The 20,939-nt window shown below is 48.3% G+C and overlaps 2 protein-coding genes across 2 annotated transcripts in view; one reads left to right on the forward strand and one right to left on the reverse strand.

The window, feature by feature from the left end:
- The first annotated feature begins 255 nt into the window (after nt 1-255).
- On the forward strand, nt 256-3,678 carry LOC115176551 (COP9 signalosome complex subunit 1-like). The gene is made up of 4 exons (XM_029737018.1): nt 256-262; nt 647-784; nt 1,668-1,802; nt 2,858-3,678. The coding sequence occupies exons 2-4, from the start codon at nt 674-676 to the stop codon at nt 2,933-2,935; spliced, it is 324 nt and encodes a 107-aa protein (XP_029592878.1). The 5' UTR covers nt 256-262; nt 647-673; the 3' UTR covers nt 2,936-3,678.
- Nucleotides 3,679-6,636: 2,958 nt separating this feature from the next.
- LOC115156736 (tRNA-dihydrouridine(16/17) synthase [NAD(P)(+)]-like) overlaps nt 6,637-20,939 on the reverse strand; it is a 15,557-nt gene continuing 1,254 nt past the window's right edge. Inside the window, exons 3-14 of the mRNA XM_029704778.1 lie at nt 20,385-20,493; nt 20,192-20,242; nt 17,839-17,951; nt 16,020-16,102; nt 15,446-15,549; nt 15,128-15,275; nt 14,950-15,046; nt 10,821-10,909; nt 10,367-10,533; nt 9,578-9,615; nt 8,655-8,730; nt 6,637-8,575 (exon numbers count right to left, since the gene is read on the reverse strand). Coding sequence (XP_029560638.1) covers nt 8,424-8,575; nt 8,655-8,730; nt 9,578-9,615; nt 10,367-10,533; nt 10,821-10,909; nt 14,950-15,046; nt 15,128-15,275; nt 15,446-15,549; nt 16,020-16,102; nt 17,839-17,951; nt 20,192-20,242; nt 20,385-20,493 — 1,227 coding nt within the window. The 3' untranslated portion in view covers nt 6,637-8,423. The remainder of the gene's footprint in view (nt 8,576-8,654; nt 8,731-9,577; nt 9,616-10,366; nt 10,534-10,820; nt 10,910-14,949; nt 15,047-15,127; nt 15,276-15,445; nt 15,550-16,019; nt 16,103-17,838; nt 17,952-20,191; nt 20,243-20,384; nt 20,494-20,939) is intronic.

Genomic DNA, 20,939 nt, shown 5'->3' on the forward strand with positions numbered 1-20,939 from the left:
AGAAACAGAGCCCTATACAGGTGAGACACACACACAGATCAGAAACAGAGCCCTTATACAGGTGAGACACACACACAGATCAGAAACAGAGCCCTTATACAGGTGAGACACACACACAGATCAGAAACAGAGCCCTTATACAGGTGAGACACACACAGATCAGAAACAGAGCCCTTATACAGGTGAGACACACACAGATCAGAAACAGAGCCCTTATACAGGTGAGACACACACACAGATCAGAAACAGAGCCCTTATACAGGTGAGACACACACACAGATCAGAAACAGAGCCCTTATACAGGTGAGACAGTCATGGCACCATGACATAACACAACACACTTTGCAGTGTTTTAGTTTTACACCTGGATTCCTTTCCTTCATATCCCTACATCACCTGTGTTGTGAGTCAGTACTTCAGCCCAAGTTGTTAACCTGGTGTGTGTGTGTGAGTCAGTACTTCAGTCCAAGTTGTTAACCTGGTGTGTGTGTGTGAGTCAGTACTTCAGCCCAAGTTGTTAACCTGGTGTGTGTGTGTGTGTCAGTACTTCAGCCCAAGTTGTTAACCTGGTGTGTGTGTGTCAGTACTTCAGCCCAAGTTGTTAACCTGGTGTGTGTGTGTGTGTGTGTGTGTGTGTGTGTGTCAGTACTTCAGCCCCTACGTGTCTGCAGACATGACTAAGATGTCCCAGTCCTTCAACACTACAGTGTTAGATCTGGAGGATGAACTGACCCAGCTCATACTGGAGGGACTGATCAACGCACGTATAGACTCTCACAGCAAGGTAACACACACACACACACACACACACACACACACACACACACACACACACACACACACACACACACGTATAGACTCTCACAGCAAGGTAACACACACACACACACACACACGTATAGACTCTCACAGCAAGGTAACACACACACACACACACGTATAGACTCTCACAGCAAGGTAACACACACACACACACACGTATAGACTCTGACAGCAAGGTAACACACACACACACACAGCAAGGTAACACACAGACTCACAGCAAGGTAACACACACACACACACACACGTATAGACTCACACAGCAAGGTCACACACACACACACACACACACACACGTATAGACTCACACACACACGTATAGACTCACACAGCAAGGTAACACACACACACGTATAGACTCACACAGCAAGGTAACACACACACACACACACGTATAGACTCACACAGCAAGGTAACACACACACGTATAGACTCACAGCAAGGTAACACACACACACACAGCAAGGTAACACACACACAGCAAGGTAACACACACACACACATATAGACTCACAGCAAGGTAACACACACACACACACACGTATAGACTCACACAGCAAGGTAACACACACACACACGTATAGACTCACACAGCAAAGTAACACACACACACACACACACGTATATACTCACACAGCAAAGTAACACACACGTATAGACTCACACAGCAAGGTAACACACACACGTATAGACTCACACAGCAAGGTAACACACACACACGTATAGACTCACACAGCAAGGTAACACACACTAGCCGTAGACGAGTCTCTACACATCAACTATCACTACAGGTGTACACACACACACACCAGTCTCTCCCCTGTTTCCTGTATGTGTGATGTCAGATCCTGTATGCGAGGGACGTGGACCAGAGGAGCCACACGTTTGAGAAGTCTGTCCACATGGGCAAGGAGTTCCAGAGACGAGCCAAAGCCCTGATCCTCAGAGCTGCTGTGCTGCGCAACCAGATACACGTCAAGGTACAGCTGTTACTACATGGTCCTAGTCTAGACTATAGACATGGATCTGAGGACACTTTCCCAGATACACATTAAGGTACAGCTGTTACTACATGGTCCTAGTCTAGACTATAGACATGGATCTGAGGACACTTTCCCAGACACACATTAAGGTACAGCTGTTACTACATGGTCCTAGTCTAGACTATAGACATGGATCTGAGGACACTTTCCCAGACACACATTAAGGTACAGCTGTTACTACATGGTCCTAGTCTAGACTATAGACATGGATCTGAGGACACTTTCCCAGATACACATTAAGGTACAGCTGTTACTACATGGTCCTAGTCTAGACTATAGACATGGATCTGAGGACACTTTCCCAGATACACATTAAGGTACAGCTGTTACTACATGGTCCTAGTCTAGACTATAGACATGGATCTGAGGACACTTTCCCAGACACACATTAAGGTAACCACCTGTTACTACATGGTCCTAGTCTAGACTATAGACATGGATCTGAGGACACTTTCCCAGACACACATTAAGGTAACCACCTGTTACTACATGGTCCTAGTCTAGACTATAGACATGGATCTGAGGACACTTTCCCAGACACACATTAAGGTACAGCTGTTACTACATGGTCCTAGTCTAGACTATAGACATGGATCTGAGGACACTTTCCCAGACACACATTAAGTCCTGAATAGAAGCATAATTCACTGAAGTGTTTTACTCCAGGACTAATCTATGTCTGGGAAACTGGACCCCTAGGGATTAAGCTGCTTCCTCTATATCCCTCAATTTATGGAAAACCTTGGATAGTTCACCTAGTGTTTGATTTGGAACATGTCGTCAGAGCTTTTCTTGTTTTTGTCAGCATGTTCATTTATCAGGTGATGTATTATTTTAGTACTGTGTCCATCGTTTGAAATCAACTGTTGGGCCCCTCGAGACAACTTATCCACCTCTCTCTCCTCTGTAAGCATTTCACTGTTAGTCTACATCTGTTCACTTCTCTCCCTCCCTTCCACTCTTCCTCTACCTCCCTCCTCTTCCTCCCTCAGTCCCCTCCTAGAGAAGGCAGCCAGGGGGAGCTAACAACAGCCAACAGCCAAACAACCAGGATGAGCAGCACCATGTGACAGGGACGTCCCATCATGACACCATCGCTGGCTGTGTCTGGCACTCTGCTCCCTATATAGGGCCCCATTCTCAAATGACACCATGTGCCCTACTTTTGACCAGGGCCCCTAAAGTAGGGCACTATGTAGGGAATAGGGTGATATTTGGTACATTGACATTGAACAGAGGGAGTGTGGGGTGCCTGTCCACAACAGCCCTCAGGTAGTGCCCTTGTTTTGGCCAAGTCAAAGCTACATCTGCTAAGCTGGAGTCTGGCCAAAGGTAGGGCACATGGTGTCATTTGAGAAGCAGCCTGTGACATGGCCCCAACATTAGCAAAACAAACACCTGCGTCCCTCAAACGGCCCCCTGTCCCCTCAAACGGCCCCCCTGTCCCCTCAAACGGCCCCCCTGTCCCCTCAAACGGCCCCCCTGTCCCCTCAAACGGCCCCCCTGTCCCCTCAAACGGCCCCCTGTTCTCTATGGTGCTCTACTTTTTACCAGGGCCTACGTTTCCTGGTGGGAGAGAAGACGAGAACAAACACAATGAAAATACGATGTCTGTTGACAGGAGACCCAACAACACCTTGTTACTCAAATGAAGTTAAAAGAAATGAACGTTTTGGGAGAGACGAGGTACTTCCATCTGTAGCTGGCTGGTTCTTTGTAAAGAGATGCACTTTGCTCTGTACCTGGTGACAAACATTGATTACACATTGGGAGGGAAAAACACAAGCTTTTAATAAAGATGCATACAAAATGAGACTGACTCTTTCTTTGCTGGTGTTTAGATAAGTTTCCAATACAGCCACAGATTCCTGATACCGCAATTACGTTAAGGTAATCTAGCGCAGTGGTTCCAACCCTGGTCCTCCAGTACCACCAACAGCCCAACCCTGGTCCTCCAGTACCACCAACCCTGGTCCTCCAGTACCACCAACAGCCCAACCCTGGTCCTCCAGTACCACCAACAGCCCAACCCTGGTCCTCCAGTACCCCCAACGGCCCAACCCTGGTCCTCCAGTACCCCCAACGGCCCAACCCTGGTCCTCCAGTACCCCCAACGGCCCAACCCTGGTCCTCCAGTACCACCAACGGCCCAACCCTGGTCCTCCAGTACCACCAACGGCCCAACCCTGGTCCTCCAGTACCACCAACGGCCCAACCCTGGTCCTCCAGTACCACCAACGGCCCAACCCAGTACCACCAACCCTGGTCCTCCAGTACCACCAACCCTGGTCCTCCAGTACCACCAACAGCCCAACCCTGGTCCTCCAGTACCACCAACAGCCCAACCCTGGTCCTCCAGTACCACCAACAGCCCAACCCTGGTCCTCCAGTATCACCAACAGCCCAACCCTGGTCCTCCAGTATCACCAACAGAACACATTATTATTGTAACCCTGGACAAGCACACCTGATTCAACTGGTCAACTAATCATCAAGCCTCAATGAGTTGAATGAGGTGTGTTTGTCCAGGGATACAACTAAACTGTACTGTTGGGGTACTGGAGGACCAGGGATACAACTAAACTGTACTGTTGGGGTACTGGAGGACCAGGGATACAACTAAACTGTACTGTTGGGGTACTGGAGGACCAGGGATACAACTAAACTGTACTGTTGGGGGTACTGGAGGACCAGGGATACAACTAAACTGTACTGTTGGGGGTACTGGAGGACCAGGGATACAACTAAACTGTACTGTTGGGGGTACTGGAGGACCAGGGATACAACTAAACTGTACTGTTGGGGGTACTGGATGAACAGGGTTGGGAAACACTGCTGGGGGTACTGGAGGACCAGGGCTGGGGGTACTGGGTTGTCAACATGGTGAGCTGGTGGAATTGTTGTGTGGCTGGGTGATAAGGTATTTATACCCATCTTGGCCTCGTTTCTCCCATGAAGTGCAGTCTGTATTACATTTTACTTCATTAGCTTGTGGTTTGATCTGAGACAGAAGCTCCACAGTCTGTGGCTGGTCATGGTGTCAGGGCTGAGGTTGGTCCTGATACAGTCTGTAGCTGGTCATGGTGTAAGGGCTGAGGTTGGTCCTCATACAGTCTGTGGCTGGTCATGGTGTCAGGGCTGAGGTTGGTCCTGATACAGTCTGTGGCTGGTCATGGTGTCAGGGCTGAGGTTGGTCCTGATACAGTCTGTGGCTGGTCATGGTGTCAGGGCTGAGGTTGGTCCTGATACAGTCTGTAGCTGGTCATGGTGTCAGGGCTGAGGTTGGTCCTGATACAGTCTGTAGCTGGTCATGGTGTCAGGGCTGAGGTTGGTCCTGATACAGTCTGTAGCTGGTCATGGTGTACTGATACAGTCTGTGGCTGGTCATGGTGTAAGGGCTGAGGTTGGTCCTGATACAGTCTGTAGCTGGTCATGGTGTCAGGGCTGAGGTTGGTCCTGATACAGTCTGTAGCTGGTCATGGTGTCAGGGCTGAGGTTGGTCCTGATACAGTCTGTAGCTGGTCATGGTGTACTGATACAGTCTGTGGCTGGTCATGGTGTAAGGGCTGAGGTTGGTCCTGATACAGTCTGTAGCTGGTCATGGTGTACTGATACAGTCTGTGTCAGGGCTGTGGCTGGTCATGGTGTCAGGGCTGAGGTTGGTCCTGATACAGTCTGTGGCTGGTCATGGTGTCAGGGCTGAGGTTGGTCCTGATAGTCATTTTCCACACAATAGACAGGAGTCAATTTGATAGCAAACTCCAGTTGTTGAAGCTGTGCTTCCTCCTGACTGGTCATGCAATCCTGTTCCTTCTCTGTCTGGGTTCTGGGGCCTCTTTCCCCAGACTGGCGCTCCACCTCTGGCTCTGCCCACAGTGCTGATCCTCCAAGTCCAGGAGAACCTCTTCAGAGACGGAGAACGTGAGCTGCTGCTGGGGGTCTGATAACTTCTCTCGTTGGATCACCGCGTTATTACGCCGTAGGCGACTGTTCTCCTGTCTCAAACGGATAATCTCTTCCTGATACTCAAGTATCGTTTTTTCCACGGCCCCAAAGATCTCTATATTAGCCGCGGTTAGCCGCTCCGCGAGGAAGAGGTTAACCACTGTAGTTTGGACATTTCGGGGGCAATAAACGTCGGACAGTTCGTTTTATCAATTTGGATGCGTTTGACCTTTTTTTGCTAGAATGTTTAGCCAAAAGTCCACCAAAACTTTCTGTTCTAATTTGCTTAAATTTACATTGATAAAAACGCGACGAGCGTGGGATTTCAGCTTCCTTTTCGGAATGACGCCACGTCTGATATTCACGACTTTCAAAATAAAAGTCCTCTTTTACATTTATTTATCCATCCAGGTAGGCCAGTTGAGAACAAGTTCTCATTCACAACTGCGACCTGGCCAAGATAAAGCAAAGCAGTGCAACAAAAACACAGAGTTACACATAAAACAAACGTGCAGTCAATAACAAAAGAAAAGGTGCTTAAAGTTAGAGAGGGAGATATAAGACTCCAGCTTCAGTGATTTTTGCAATTCGTTCCAGTCATTGGCAGCAGAGAACTGGAAGGAAAGGCGACCTGCTGGAGCGCGTTCTACGGGTGGGCGTTGCTGTGGTGACCAGTGAGCTGAGATAAGGCGGGGCTTTACCTAGCAGATATTTATATGAAAGCATGCAAGATGGTAATTGAATCTACTACTTGCGATGGGGATTATTTTCCCATAGATTTATTTAATTTCAAAATAAATCCAGAAACCACAGTAAAAAGACAAGATGGTGTCAGTTTTATATTCAGCAGAAAATCCAAAAGTTGTCAAAAGGGCTCATTTTGGCCCAAAATGTATGAACGGAGAAACCATAGTTAAGAGAGAAATATCAAATGCACCATTTCTCACTTGTCACATCCATTTATTTAACCTCAAGTTCATATGACTGGATAGGCCAAGTGTTATGTCTACCAGAAGGCACTGAACTCAATGCAAGTAACCCCCAACCACCATCAAATAAATAAAACCATCACAAAGAGAAATTAAAACCAAATATGACTCTGTAAATCATTTATATATTATTTGAAGTGATAAATAGTTTCCAGTGTGATTTGGCATTGACTTCTCACCTGGGGTGTATTCATTTATGCAAACCGTAGCAAAACAATTTCATAATGGAAAACGTTTTGCAACAAAAACAAGAGTTTCTATTGGACAAATTCAGGTAGCCCCCCTCTGTTTTGTTCCTAGTAATGGTGTGTTCAAGACAACTTGGAAACTTGAAGAAAGATTTCCCACTTGGAAAGTATCAGATTCAACAAATAGGAAGCTCTACGCAAATAACTTAAGTTCATTTTAACTTGAAGTTTAAAATTTCCGACTTGTCATGAATGCACCATAAACACACCCCTGGCTGTTACAGATCAGAATGACCAGGAGTTTTACCACATGGCCGGACCAGGGCCCGTATCCACCAAGCGTCTCAGAGTAGGAGTGCTGATCTAGGATCAGTTTAGCCTTTCAGATCATAATGAATAAGACCTATATGGACAGATCTCAGATCATTATTATTTTATTTAACTTGGCAAGTCAGTTAAGAACAAATTGTTATTTACAATGACGGTCTAGGAACGGTGGGTTAACTGCCTTGTCAAGGGGCAGAACGACAGATTTGTACCTTGTCAGCTCGGGGATTCGATCTAGCTACCTTTCGGTTACTGGCCCAACGCTCTAACCACTAGGCTATCTGCCGCCCCAACAATGATGAATAATGAATATGATTATATTGAACAGATCTCAGATCAGCATCCCTTCCCTAAAATACTTTCTGGAGTCAGGTCTAGAAAAAACAACTCCAAGCCCTACACATCACACAGGTACACATTAAGACTAGGAGCTTGATAAAAAACGGACTGACTACTGTTGGACAGAGAGTCACCATTCTGACAGTCAGTTGATAAAATATCATTCTAGTTCAGGGGAAAAACATGACAAAGATCACCAGGAAATAGTCCCATTATTGACCACAACCAAAAGACAAATAAATGTAGAGATTGAGCAGCACTGGGATAGTACTATTACAACTCCATGAGCTTTTCCTCCTTCCAGAAACAGCTGTGGACCAACTAGAAAGCCCCACATGTAACTGGACGTTTTGGGGTGAATCTCCCATTGACTTCAAAGCTAACTTGTTATGCTAAAGTCCAAGAGAGAAATTAGTCCATTACATCAGTCCCAGTGGAGCTAGTCCAGGAAGACTCCCCATTACATCAGTCCCAGTGGAGCTAGTCCAGGAAGACTCCCCATTACATCAGTCCCAGTGGAGCTAGTCCAGGAAGACTCCTCCAGTCAGTCAGGTAGGAGGAGGGCGTAGTGGTGAAACCCCAACAAAGCCAGATCAGCACAGCAGCAATGGAGGACAGTGGTGAGTATGAGACCGTATGGATGCACACGTGTGTTCCTTACAATACGTTCTTGTGTCTCTGTATACTGTTGATGGATAAGGTTTCTCACATCCTGGTGTGTGTACTGCTCTACGTATGAATGGATGTCTATGTCCCTGTTTGTCCATGTCTCAGGCCACAGTCTGTCCTCTGTGGGGGTCTGTGGGGGTGCTGGGGGTCCCGTTCAACAATCCTCCCTCCTCCTGTAATCCTCTGCTCTTTCCCTCTTCTTCCCGCTCTGACTTCTGTTTCTCTGCCTTGGTCTTGAACTTCAGCCCATGACCTGTAAACCAGACGAGAGGAAATACATGATATATCTGAGAAAGATAGCTGTGTGTGTGTGTGTGTGTGTGTGGACTCACTTGGGCAGTCTGCCACCTCCTTGTAGGCCTTCTTTTTACAGCAGCCTCGACACAGGTTGAATACACACTGATTACCCTACAAAAAGAGAGAGAGAGAGGGGGTTAGGGCCCTGGCGAGGGGGGAGAGACAGGTTGTTAGGGCCCTGGCGAGGGGGGAGAGACAGGTTGTTAGGGCCCTGGCGAGGGGGGAGAGACAGGTTAGGGCCCTGGCGAGGGGGGAGAGACAGGTTAGGGCCCTGGCGAGGGGGGAGAGACAGGTTAGGGCCCTGGCGAGGGGGGAGAGACAGGTTAGGGCCCTGGAGGGGGGGGGAGAGACAGGTTAGGGCCCTGGAGAGGGGGGAGAGACAGGTTAGGGCCCTGGAGAGGGGGGAGAGACAGGTTAGGGCCCTGGCGAGGGGGGAGAGACAGGTTAGGGACCTGGAGAGGGGGGAGAGACAGGTTAGGGACCTGGAGAGGGGGGAGAGACAGGTTAGGGCCCTGGAAGTACAAAATTGCGCCAACAGACATGGCAGTTCTGCTTCTTGCTCCTAAGAATCTGACCTGCATACGTAACACTACTATACACAGTCAGTTAGGACAGGTTCTCCATTGAACGTTTCTTAGGCCAGGGCTAAACTTCATCTGTATTGAGGAATCTGGTGAGTGACGCTCTCTCATCCTACACATGGTAATGAGGAACAGGGTGAAGAGGTCGCTACACATGGTAATGAGGAACAGGGTGAAGAGGTCGCTACACATGGTAATGAGGAACAGGGTGAAGAGGTCGCTACACATGGTAATGAGGAACAGGGTGAAGAGGTCGCTACACATGGTAATGAGGAACAGGGTGAAGAGGTCGCTACACATGGTAATGAGGAACAGGGTGAAGAGGTCGCTACACATGGTAATGAGGAACAGGGTGAAGAGGTCGCTCCTCCACTCACCTTTGGATTTCCACACTGCTCACACTTGATGTACTTTGCTGCAGAGAAAACAGGGGTAAAACAGAGGTTATCATCAGGACTGTTTGTGTAGGCTGAGGCTCTGTAGATTCTGTAGCATTAGAAACTGGGTGGTTCCAGCCCTGAATGCTGATTGGCTGACAGCCGTGGTATATCAGACCGCATACCACGGGTATGACAAAACATATACCACGGCTAAGGGCTGTTCTTAAGCACGACGCAACGCTGAGTGCCTGGACACAGCCCTTAGCCGTGGTATATCGGCCATATATCACGAGCTCCCAAGGTGCCTTATTGCTATTATAAATTGGTTACCAACGTAATTAGAGCAGTTTAAACAAATGTTATGTCATACACTCGGTGGTTCGAGCCCTGAATGCTGATTGGCTGACAGCTGTGGTTTATCATTTTTTTTTAAACATTTTAGTCATTTAGCAGACACTCTTATCCAGAGCGACATACGGTAGTGAATGCATACATTTCATTTCATGCATTTTTTTTGTTTTTTTTTGTACTGGCCCCCCGTGGGAATCGAACCCACAACCCTGGCGTTGCAAACATCATGCTCTACCAACTGAGCCACAGGGAAGACCGTACACCACGGGTATGACAAAACATTTAGTTTCACTGCCCTAATTACGTTGGTAACCAGTTTATAATAACAATAAGACACCTTGGGGGTTTGTGGTATATGGCCAATATACCACGGCTATATTAGACTGGAGAGAGAGAGCATAGGTGACTGCAATACTACGAGGAAAAATTACTCACGTTTCTGCTCGGGACAGAAGTTCTTGTGGGGGTTTCTGGCTTTCTTCTTCTGTTTGTTTTTGGAGAGGGCATCGCTCGCCCCGTCCGAGTCCTCTAGTGACAACGCCCTCTTGTGACGCACTGCCTTCACCTCCGTACCGTTACTGTTAGCAACCGGATCCTTCGGCCTGGCAGGAACAATGTTCATTGTCATGTCAACATGTTACGGTTTCTATGTGTGTGGACTGATGACTTTGATCTTCTAATCAAATTAAATTGTATTGGTCACATACACATGGTCAGCAGATGTTAATGCGAGTGTAGTGAAATGCTTGTGTTTCTAGTTCCGACAGTGCAGTAATATCTAACATGTAATCTAACAACTCCACAACAACTACCTAATACACACAAATCTTTAGTAAAAGAATGTACACAGATCTCAAGTTAGGATTCTCAACAGGAAATTGTCACTCACACTGGTCTGACGTACGGCTGGCAGATCCAATGAGGGAATGGCAGCCCAACCACCTGCCCCGCCTCCTCTCCTCCATTGGTTATCTCCTCCTGCAGTGGTTAAACAAATGAAAAAAGAACCAGTGTCATCATCTAGCTGTGTTGGGAGGAGGGAGAAGAGGGGGAGGGGGGAGAAGAGGGAGAAGAGGGGGAGGGGGGAGAAGAGGGGAAAAAGAGGAGGAGCAATTGGTGAGGAAGAGAAACTAAAAAGGAGTAAAACATTTTGGGGAGGAGGGAAGGAAAGGTGAAAAACAAAATGATCCCTTGTTACCTGACAGCGTAGCTAAACCTAAACCTTGGTACCTGGCAGCGTAGCTAACCCTAGGTACCTGGCAGCATAGCTAACCCTAAACCTTGGTACCTGGCAGCGTAGCTAACCCTAACCCTTGGTACCTGGCAGCGTAGCTAACCCTAAACCTTGGTACCTGACAGCGTAGCTAAACCTAAACCTTGGTACCTGGCAGCGTAGCTAACCCTAGGTACCTGGCAGCATAGCTAACCCTAAACCTTGGTACCTGGCAGCGTAGCTAACCCTAACCCTTGGTACCTGGCAGCGTAGCTAACCCTAACCCTTGGTACCTGGCAGCGTAGCTAACCCTAAACCTTGGTACCTGGCAGCGTAGCTAACCCTAAACCTTGGTACCTGGCAGCGTAGCTAACCCTAAACCTTGGTACCTGGCAGCGTAGCTAACCCTAAACCTTGGTACCTGGCAGCATAGCTAACCCTAACCCTTGGTACCTGGCAGCGTAGCTAACCCTAACCCTTGGTACCTGGCAGCATAGCTAACCCTAACCCTTGGTACCTGGCAGCATAGCTAACCCTAACCCTTGGTACCTGGCAGCGTAGCTAACCCTTGGTACCTGGCAGTGTAGCTAAGCCTAACCCTTGGTACCTGGCAGTGTAGCTAACCCTAACCCTTGGTACCTGGCAGCATAGCTAACCCTTGGTACCTGGCAGCATAGCTAACCCTAACCCTTGGTACCTGGCAGCATAGCTAACCCTAACCCTTGGTACCTGGCAGCATAGTTAACCCTAACCCTTGGTACCTGGCAGCGTAGCTAACCCTAACCCTTGGTACCTGGCAGCGTAGCTAACCCTAACCCTTGGTACCTGGCAGCGTAGCTAACCCTAACCCTTGGTACCTGGCAGCGTAGCTAACCCTAAACCTTGGTACCTGGCAGCATAGCTAACCCTTGGTACCTGGCAGCATAGCTAACCATTGGTACCTGGCAGCGTAGCTAACCCTAACCCTTGGTACCTGGCAGCGTAGCTAACCCTAAACCTTGGTATCTGGCAGCATAGCTAACCCTAACCATTGGTACCTGGCAGCGTAGCTAACCCTAACCCTTGGTACCTGGCAGCGTAGCTAACCCTAACCCTTGGTACCTGGCAGCGTAGCTAACCCTAAACCTTGGTACCTGGCAGCATAGCTAACCCTAACCCTTGGTACCTGGCAGCGTAGCTAACCCTAAACCTTGGTACCTGGCAGCATAGCTAACCCTAAACCTTGGTACCTGGCAGCGTAGCTAACCCTAAACCTTGGTACCTGGCAGCATAGCCAACCCTAAACCTTGGTACCTGGCAGCGTAGCTAACCCTAGGTACCTGGCAGTGTAGCTAACCCTAAACCTTGGTACCTGGCAGCGTAGCTAACCCTAAACCTTGGTACCTGGCAGCATAGCTAACCCTAAACCTTGGTACCTGGCAGCATAGCTAACCCTAACCCTTGGTACCAGGCAGCGTAGCTAACCCTTGGTACCTGGCAGTGTAGCTAACCCTAACCCTTGGTACCTGACAGCGTAGCTAACCCTAACCCTTGGTACCTGGCAGCGTAGCTAACCCTAAACCTTGGTACCTGGCAGCGTAGCTAACCCGTGGTACCTGGCAGTGTAGTTAACCCTAACCCTTGGTACCTGACAGTGTAGCTAACCCTAACCCTTGGTACCTGGCAGCGTAGCTAACCCTAAACCTTGGTACCTGGCAGCGTAGCTAACCCTAAACCTTGGTACCTGGCAGTGTAGCTAACCCTAACCCGTGGTACCTGGCAGCGTAGCTAACCCTAACCCTTGGTACCTGGCAGCATAGCTAACCCTAACCCTTGGTACCTGGCAGCGTAGCTAACCCTAACCCTTGGTACCTGGCAGCGTAGCTAACCCTAACCCTTGGTACCTGACAGCGTAGCTAACCCTAACCCGTGGTACCTGGCAGCGTAGCTAACCCTAAACCTTGGTACCTGGCAGCGTAGCTAACCCTAAACCTTGGTACCTGGCAGCGTAGCTAACCCTAAACCTTGGTACCTGGCAGCATAGCTAACCCTAAACCTTGGTACCTGGCAGTGTAGCTAACCCTAACCCGTGGTACCTGGCAGCGTAGCTAACCCTAACCCTTGGTAACTGGCAGCGTAGCTAACCCTAACCCTTGGTACCTGGCAGCGTAGCTAACCCTAAACCTTGGTACCTGGCAGCGTAGCTAACCCGTGGTACCTGGCAGTGTAGTTAACCCTAACCCTTGGTACCTGACAGTGTAGCTAACCCTAACCCTTGGTACCTGGCAGCGTAGCTAACCCTAACCCTTGGTACCTGGCAGCGTAGCTAACCCTAACCCTTGGTACCTGGCAGCGTAGCTAACCCTAAACCTTGGTACCTGGCAGCGTAGCTAACCCTAAACCTTGGTACCTGGCAGCATAGCTAACCCTAAACCTTGGTACCTGGCAGCGTAGCTAACCCTAACCCGTGGTACCTGGCAGCGTAGCTAACCCTAACCCTTGGTACCTGGCAGCATAGCTAACCCTAACCCTTGGTACCTGGCAGCGTAGCTAACCCTAACCCTTGGTACCTGGCAGCGTAGCTAACCCTAACCCGTGGTACCTGACAGCGTAGCTAACCCTAACCCGTGGTACCTGACAGCGTAGCTAACCCTAAACCTTGGTACCTGGCAGCATAGCTAACCCTAAACCTTGGTACCTGGCAGCGTAGCTAACCCTAACCCTTGGTACCAGGCAGCGTAGCTAACCCTAACCCTTGGTACCTGGCAGCGTAGCTAACCCTAACCCTTGGTACCTGGCAGCGTAGCTAACCCTAACCCTTGGTACCTGGCAGCGTAGCTAACCCTAACCCTTGGTACCTGGCAGCGTAGCTAACCCTAACCCTTGGTACCTGACAGCGTAGCTAACCCTAACCCGTGGTACCTGGCAGCGTAGCTAACCCTAAACCTTGGTACCTGGCAGCATAGCTAACCCTAAACCTTGGTACCTGGCAGCATAGCTAACCCTAACCCTTGGTACCAGGCAGCGTAGCTAACCCTTGGTACCTGGCAGCGTAGCTAACCCTAACCCTTGGTACCTGGCAGCGTAGCTAACCCTAACCCTTGGTACCTGGCAGCGTAGCTAACCCTAACCCTTGGTACCTGGCAGCGTAGCTAACCCTAACCCTTGGTACCTGGCAGCATAGCTAACCCTAACCCTTGGTACCTGGCAGCGTAGCTAACCCTAACCCTTGGTACCTGGCAGCGTAGCTAACCCTAACCCTTGGTACCTGACAGCGTAGCTAACCCTAAACCTTGGTACCTGGCAGCATAGCTAACCCTAAACCTTGGTACCTGGCAGCATAGCTAACCCTAAACCTTGGTACCTGGCAGCATAGCTAACCCTAACCCTTGGTACCAGGCAGCGTAGCTAACCCTTGGTACCAGGCAGCGTAGCTAACCCTTGGTACCTGGCAGCGTAGCTAACCCTTGGTACCTGGCAGCGTAGCTAACCCTAACCCTTGGTACCTGGCAGCGTAGCTAACCCTAACCCTTGGTACCTGGCAGCGTAGCTAACCCTAACCCTTGGTACCTGGCAGCGTAGCTAACCCTAACCCTTGGTACCTGGCAGCGTAGCTAACCCTAACCCTTGGTACCTGGCAGCGTAGCTAACCCTAACCCTTGGTACCTGCCAACGTAGCTAACCCTAACCCTTGGTACCTGGCAGCGTAGCTAACCCTAACCCTTGGTACCTGGCAGCGTAGCTAACCCTAACCCTTGGTACCTGGCAGCATAGCTAACCCTAACCCTTGGTACCTGGCAGCGTAGCTAACCCTAACCCTTGGTACCTGGCAGCGTAGTCTGAGTTGTCTGCTGACCTCTGTCAGCCCCTGCAGGTTCTTCACCTTAGCCAGCTCCTCTCTCAGGTCCTTGTGGATCTGCAGTCTGGAGAAACACTAACAAATAAACACACACACAGATTGTGGCGATAGTGAAGTACTGAGTGTGTGTGTGTGTGTTACATACGTGTGGTGCCAGAGCTTGAAGAGGTGTGCTCTGACATAGGACAGGGTACAGGGAGGGTACTGACTGACCACCTCTAGATACTCCTCAGCCATCTCCCATACAGGAGGGCTGAGACCCTCAAACAGAGCTGGGTTATGGAGGTTCCCCTCTGGAAACACACACAGAGAAAGAGAGAAACACACAGAAAGAACCACACACACAGAAAGAACCACACACACAGAAAGAACCACACACACAAATTAGTAGGTGTTATGACTGTTGGGTGACTAATTAGTCAAGGTGCGGCAGAGGTGTGTGTGTGTGTGTGTGTGTGTGTACCTGCACTCATCACCCCCTGTACTCCAGTCTCCTCCATACACTGCTCCACATCACTCAGGTGTTGGATGTTACCGTTAGCGAACACAGGGATGTTAACAGCGTTCCTATAGCAACAACAAACAGAGAGAGAGTGACTGATTAATAAACCCAATACAGTCACATGATCAGCTATGTGACAACAGAAGAGAGTACTGTACAGTAGAATATAATAGAATGTTTTCCTGTGAAGGAACTTCTTGGAGCCCTACTAGACTACACAAACTGTCTCCAACTACACAGCAGAGACCTACTAGACTACACAAACTGTCTCCAACTACACAGCAGAGACCTACTAGACTACACAAACTGTCTCCAACTACACAGCAGAGACCTACTAGACTACACAAACTGTCTCCAACTACACAGCAGAGACCTACTAGACTACACAAACTGTCTCCAACTACACAGCAGAGACCTACTAGACTACACAAACTGTCTCCAACTGACAATCTCAATGTTTGTTGGAGAAACATAATATTGGTTCTTCTCTGTAGTCTTTATTTAACTGTAGGGAACTGCAGTGTAGTCTGCTTACCGTACAGCCGTGATGTGTCCCCAGCTAGCGATGCCTGTCGCGGGTCCTTTCTGGTCCTTGGTCCGACCGTGAACGGTCAGCAGCTGAGACAGAGATGGAGAGGTCTGAATGAAAAGACTGCCTACCTGGTTAAATTCAAATGAAATAAAATGAGTGTGTCTGTGTTGCTATGGAGAGAGACAGCATGGGTGACACTGCAGTACTACGAGGAACATTCGATGAGGTTCTCTTGTTCAGATATGGGTAAGTGGACTGGAGGCAGGGCATAATAGGGATAACGAATCCAGTTGTTTGCCATCCGTTTCGGGAAAGTACACACCCAACTCACTCAGGTCCTTCGCTATATCACACCGCCCAACTAGCATCACCACCCTGGACGCTTCTGACCTAGAATATGTGGACCACTACAAATACCTAGGTGTCTGGTTAGACTGTAAACTCTCCTTCCAGACTCATATTAAACATCTCCAATCCAAAATTAAATCTAGAATCGGCTTTCTATTTCGCAACAAAGCCTCCTTCACTCACGCCGCCAAACATACCCTCGTAAAACTGACTATCCTACCGATCCTCGACTTCGGCGATGTCATCTACAAAATAGCTTCCAATATTCTACTCAGCAAACTGGATGCAGTCTATCACAGTGCCATCTGTTTTGTTACCAAATCACCTTATACCACCCACCACTGCGACCTGTATGCTCTAGTCGGCTGGCCCTCGCTACATATTCGTCGCCAGACCCACTGGCTCCAGGTCATCTATAAGTCTATGCTAGGTAAAGCTCCGACTTATCTCAGCTCACTGGTCACCATAACAACACCCACTTGTAGCACGCGCTCCAGCAGGTATATCTCACTGATCATCCCCAAAGCCAACACCTCCTTTGGATGCCTTTCCTTCCAGTTCTCTGCTGCCAGTGACTGGAACGAATTGCAAAAATCGCTGAAGCTGGAGACTTTTATTTCCCTCACCAACTTTAAACATCAGCTATCTGAGCAGCTAACTGATCGCTGCAGCTGTACATAGCCCATCTGTACATTGTCCACCCAATCTACCTACCTCATCCCCACACTGTTTTTATTTTATTTACTTTCTGCTCTTTTGCACACCAGTATCTCTACATGCACATCTTTATCTGCTCATTTATCACTCCAGTGTTAATCTGCTAAATTGTAATTATTCGCTCCTATGGCCTATTTATTGCCTACCTCCTCATGCGTTTTGCATCACACTGTATATAGACTTTATTTTTTTCTACTGTATCATTGATTTGTTTATTGTGTTATTGTCTTGTTTGTTTATTCCATGTGTAACTCTGTGTTGTTGTCTGTGTCACACTGCTTTGCTTTATCTTGGCCAGGTCGCAGTTGTAAATGAGAACTTGTTCTCAACTTACCTACCTGTTTAAATAAAGGACTTGTTCTCAACTAGCCTACCTGGTTAAATAAAGGACTTGTTCTCTACTAGCCTACCTGGTTAAATAAAGGTGAAATAAAATGAATAAATAATAAAAAAATGTGACATTGTCCGTAAGTTTGAGTTCATTTGAACACAAAAAATTCATAATGATGTAAAGACCTGTGTGTTGTCCTTGTTAATGCAGACAGAGAAGAGCTCCAACTTCTTAATCATAGCCTCAATTCTGTCCCGCACATTGAATATAGTTGCGGAGAGTCCCTGTAATCCTAGATTCAGATCATTCAGGCGAGAGAAAACATCACCCAGATAGACCAAGCACCTCTAAATATAATCTGGTTTATTTTAGGTAATGTTTCATAGAAGATCAAAATGAAATACTTGTGTGTGTGATGTTTCCTACCTGGCAGCCAGCCTTCTCCAGCATCTGAGCGTACTGAACAGTCTCCTCCATCTTGTTAAACACACGGATCTTACAGGTGATGGGAACAGAGATCTTCTCATTGGCTAGCTTCACTAAGGGGAAACAGAGAGAAAAGACTGGCTAGCTTCACTAAGGGGAAACAGAGAGAAAAGACTGGCTAGCTTCACGATGGAGAAACAGAGAGAAAATACTGGCTAGCTTCACGAAGGAGAAACAGAGAGAAAATACTGGCTAGCTTCACGAAGGAGAAACAGAGAGAAAATACTGGCTAGCTTCACGAAGGAGAAACAGAGAGAAAATACTGGCTAGCTTAAATCAAATCAAATGTTATTGGTCACATACACGTGTTTAGCAGATGTTATTGCGGGTGTAGTGAAATGCTTGTGTTTCTAGCTCCGACAGTGCAGTAATATCTAACAAGTCCACAAAATATACCCAATACACACACATCTAAGTAAAGGAATTAAAAAATATATGGCCCGGCTGTATGTAATAAGACAAAACATTTTCTGGGCTAACAATGTAAGAAATAATACATAAAAAACAAAATACTGCAAAGTTTCCTAAGAGCTAAAAAACATTGAGACCAGGTGACGTGGAGAGGATCTGTGTCTGCACCATATGCTCTTACTACTGGTGTCCCCCAGGGCTCCGTTCTAGGCCCTCTCCTCTTCTCTCTATACACCAAGTCACTCAGCTCCGTCATATCCTCACATGGTCTCTCTTATCAATACTATGTGGATGACACTCAACTACTTTTCACCTTCCCCCTTCTGACACTCATCTCTGCGTGCCTGGCAGATACCTCAGCTTGGATGTCGGCCCACCACCTCAAGCTCAACCTCGACAAGACGGAGCTGCTCTTCCTCCCGGGAAAGGCCTGCCTGCTCCAAGACCTCTCCATCACAGTTGACAACTCCATGGTGTTCCCATCCCAGAGTGCAAAGAACCTTGGCAGGACACTAGACAACACCCTGTTGTTTTCTGCAAACATCAAAGCAGTGACTCTGTCCTGCAGGGTCAAGCTCTACAACATCCATAGAGTACAACCCTTCCTCACACAGGAAATGGCACAGGTCCTAATCCAGGCACTTGTCGTCTGGACCACTGCAACTCTCTGTTGGCTGGCCTCCCAGCTTGTGCCATCAAACCCCTGCAACTTATCCAGAATGCCGCAGCCCGCTCCTCCGCACACTCCAATGGCTTCCAGTCGAAGCACGCATTATCTTCAAGACCCTGGTGTTTGCCTACGGAACAGCAAGAGGAACTGCCCCTCACTACCTTCAGGCTATGCTCAAACTCTACACCCCAACCGGAGTACTCCGTTCTGCCACCTCTGGTCTCTTGACCCTACCCACCCCACAGCTCCCACTCAGCCCAGTCAAAGCTCTTCTCTCTCCTGGCACCCCAATGGTGGAACAAACTTCCCCCTGAAACTAGGATAGCAGAGTCCCTGCCCATCTTCTGAAAACATATAGAACCCTAAACTCCCCCAAAAAACTAATTTGACAATTTTTTCTCTACTAATTATCTAGTAAAGACTGAGTGCTTATGATGTACAGAACATTCCAGACAGGTAAAACGCAGCATGACACCATTCCAGACAGGTAAAACGCAGCATGACACCATTCCAGACAGGTAAAACGCAGCATGACACATTCCAGACAGGTAAAACGCAGCATGACACCCTTCCAGACAGGTAAAACGTAGCATGACACCCTTCCAGACAGGTAAAACGCAGCATGACACCCTTCCAGACAGGTAAAACGCAGCATGACACCCTTCCAGACAGGTAAAACGCAGCATGACACCCTTCCAGACAGGTAAAACGCAGCATGACACCATTCCAGACAGGTAAAACGCAGCATGACACCATTCCAGACAGGTAAAACGCAGCATGACACCATTCCAGACAGGTAAAACGCAGCATGACACCCTTCCAGACAGGTAAAACGCAGCATGACACCCTTCCAGACAGGTAAAACGCAGCATGACACCATTCCAGACAGGTAAAACGCAGCATGACACCATTCCAGACAGGTAAAACATAGCATGACACCATTCCAGACAGGTAAAACATAGCATGACACCCTTCCAGACAGGTAAAACGCAGCATGACACCCTTCCAGACAGGTAAAACGCAGCATGACACCCTTCCAGACAGGTAAAACGCAGCATGACACCATTCCAGACAGGTAAAACATAGCATGACACCATTCCAGACAGGTAAAACATAGCATGACACCATTCCAGACAGGTAAAACATAGCATACTATATTTTCGTTCTACCTCTCCAACTCTCTCCCTCTTTTCTCTCTCTGTTCAAACTCACCCATCTTCTCCAGCAGCTCCCACTCATCCTGTAGGAAGACTCCGTAGTGCCCTTCGTCAGAAATAAGCCAGTTAGAAACAAATTGACCTCATACATACAGCACGCTTAACCTAATTGAAAACCACTGTTTTTTTTAATCAGGGTTTCTCTCTCTCTGTCTCTGAGTGGGGCTTCAGGGTTGGTTAGTTAGTACCTCTCTTGGCGATCATCTGTGGGCATCCCAGGTTGAGATCGATAGCATCACAGTAGTCCTGAGCCAGTAGACATGCCTGGACAAACACCTCTGGGTCGTTGGCACAGAACTGACACACACACACACACACACACACACACACACACACACACACGCACACACACACACACACAAAGAAAGCAGAGAAAAGTGCATTACAAACACCTCTGAGTTATTGGCACAGAACTGAGACCATAACACAAGAATCGGGGTGACTGTAAAACACAGAGGCTAGCTGAAACGGGGTAGAGGTGATTGTAAAACACAGAGGCTAGCTGAAACAGGGTAGAGGTGATGGTAAAACACAGAGGCTAGCTGAAACGGGGTGAGAGGTGATGGTAAAACACAGAGGCTAGCTGAAACAGGGTGTGAGGTGATGGTAAAACACAGAGGCTAGCTGAAACAGGGTAGAGGTGATGGTAAAACACAGAGGCTAGCTGAAACGGGGTGAGAGGTGATGGTAAAACACAGAGGCTAGCTGAAACAGGGTGTGAGGTGATGGTAAAACACAGAGGT

Source organism: Salmo trutta, chromosome 1, assembly GCF_901001165.1.
Source record: "Salmo trutta chromosome 1, fSalTru1.1, whole genome shotgun sequence".
Lineage (NCBI taxonomy): Eukaryota > Metazoa > Chordata > Actinopteri > Salmoniformes > Salmonidae > Salmo > Salmo trutta.

Bases quoted from the DNA above. Each gene is read 5' to 3' on its own strand.
- LOC115176551 (XM_029737018.1), top strand. From the start codon at position 674: ATGACTAAGATGTCCCAGTCCTTCAACACTACAGTGTTAGATCTGGAG. The intron at 785-1,667 runs GTAACACACACA...GTGTGATGTCAG, and splicing joins GTATAGACTCTCACAGCAAG to ATCCTGTATGCGAGGGACGT. The intron at 1,803-2,857 runs GTACAGCTGTTA...TTCCTCCCTCAG, and splicing joins GCAACCAGATACACGTCAAG to TCCCCTCCTAGAGAAGGCAG.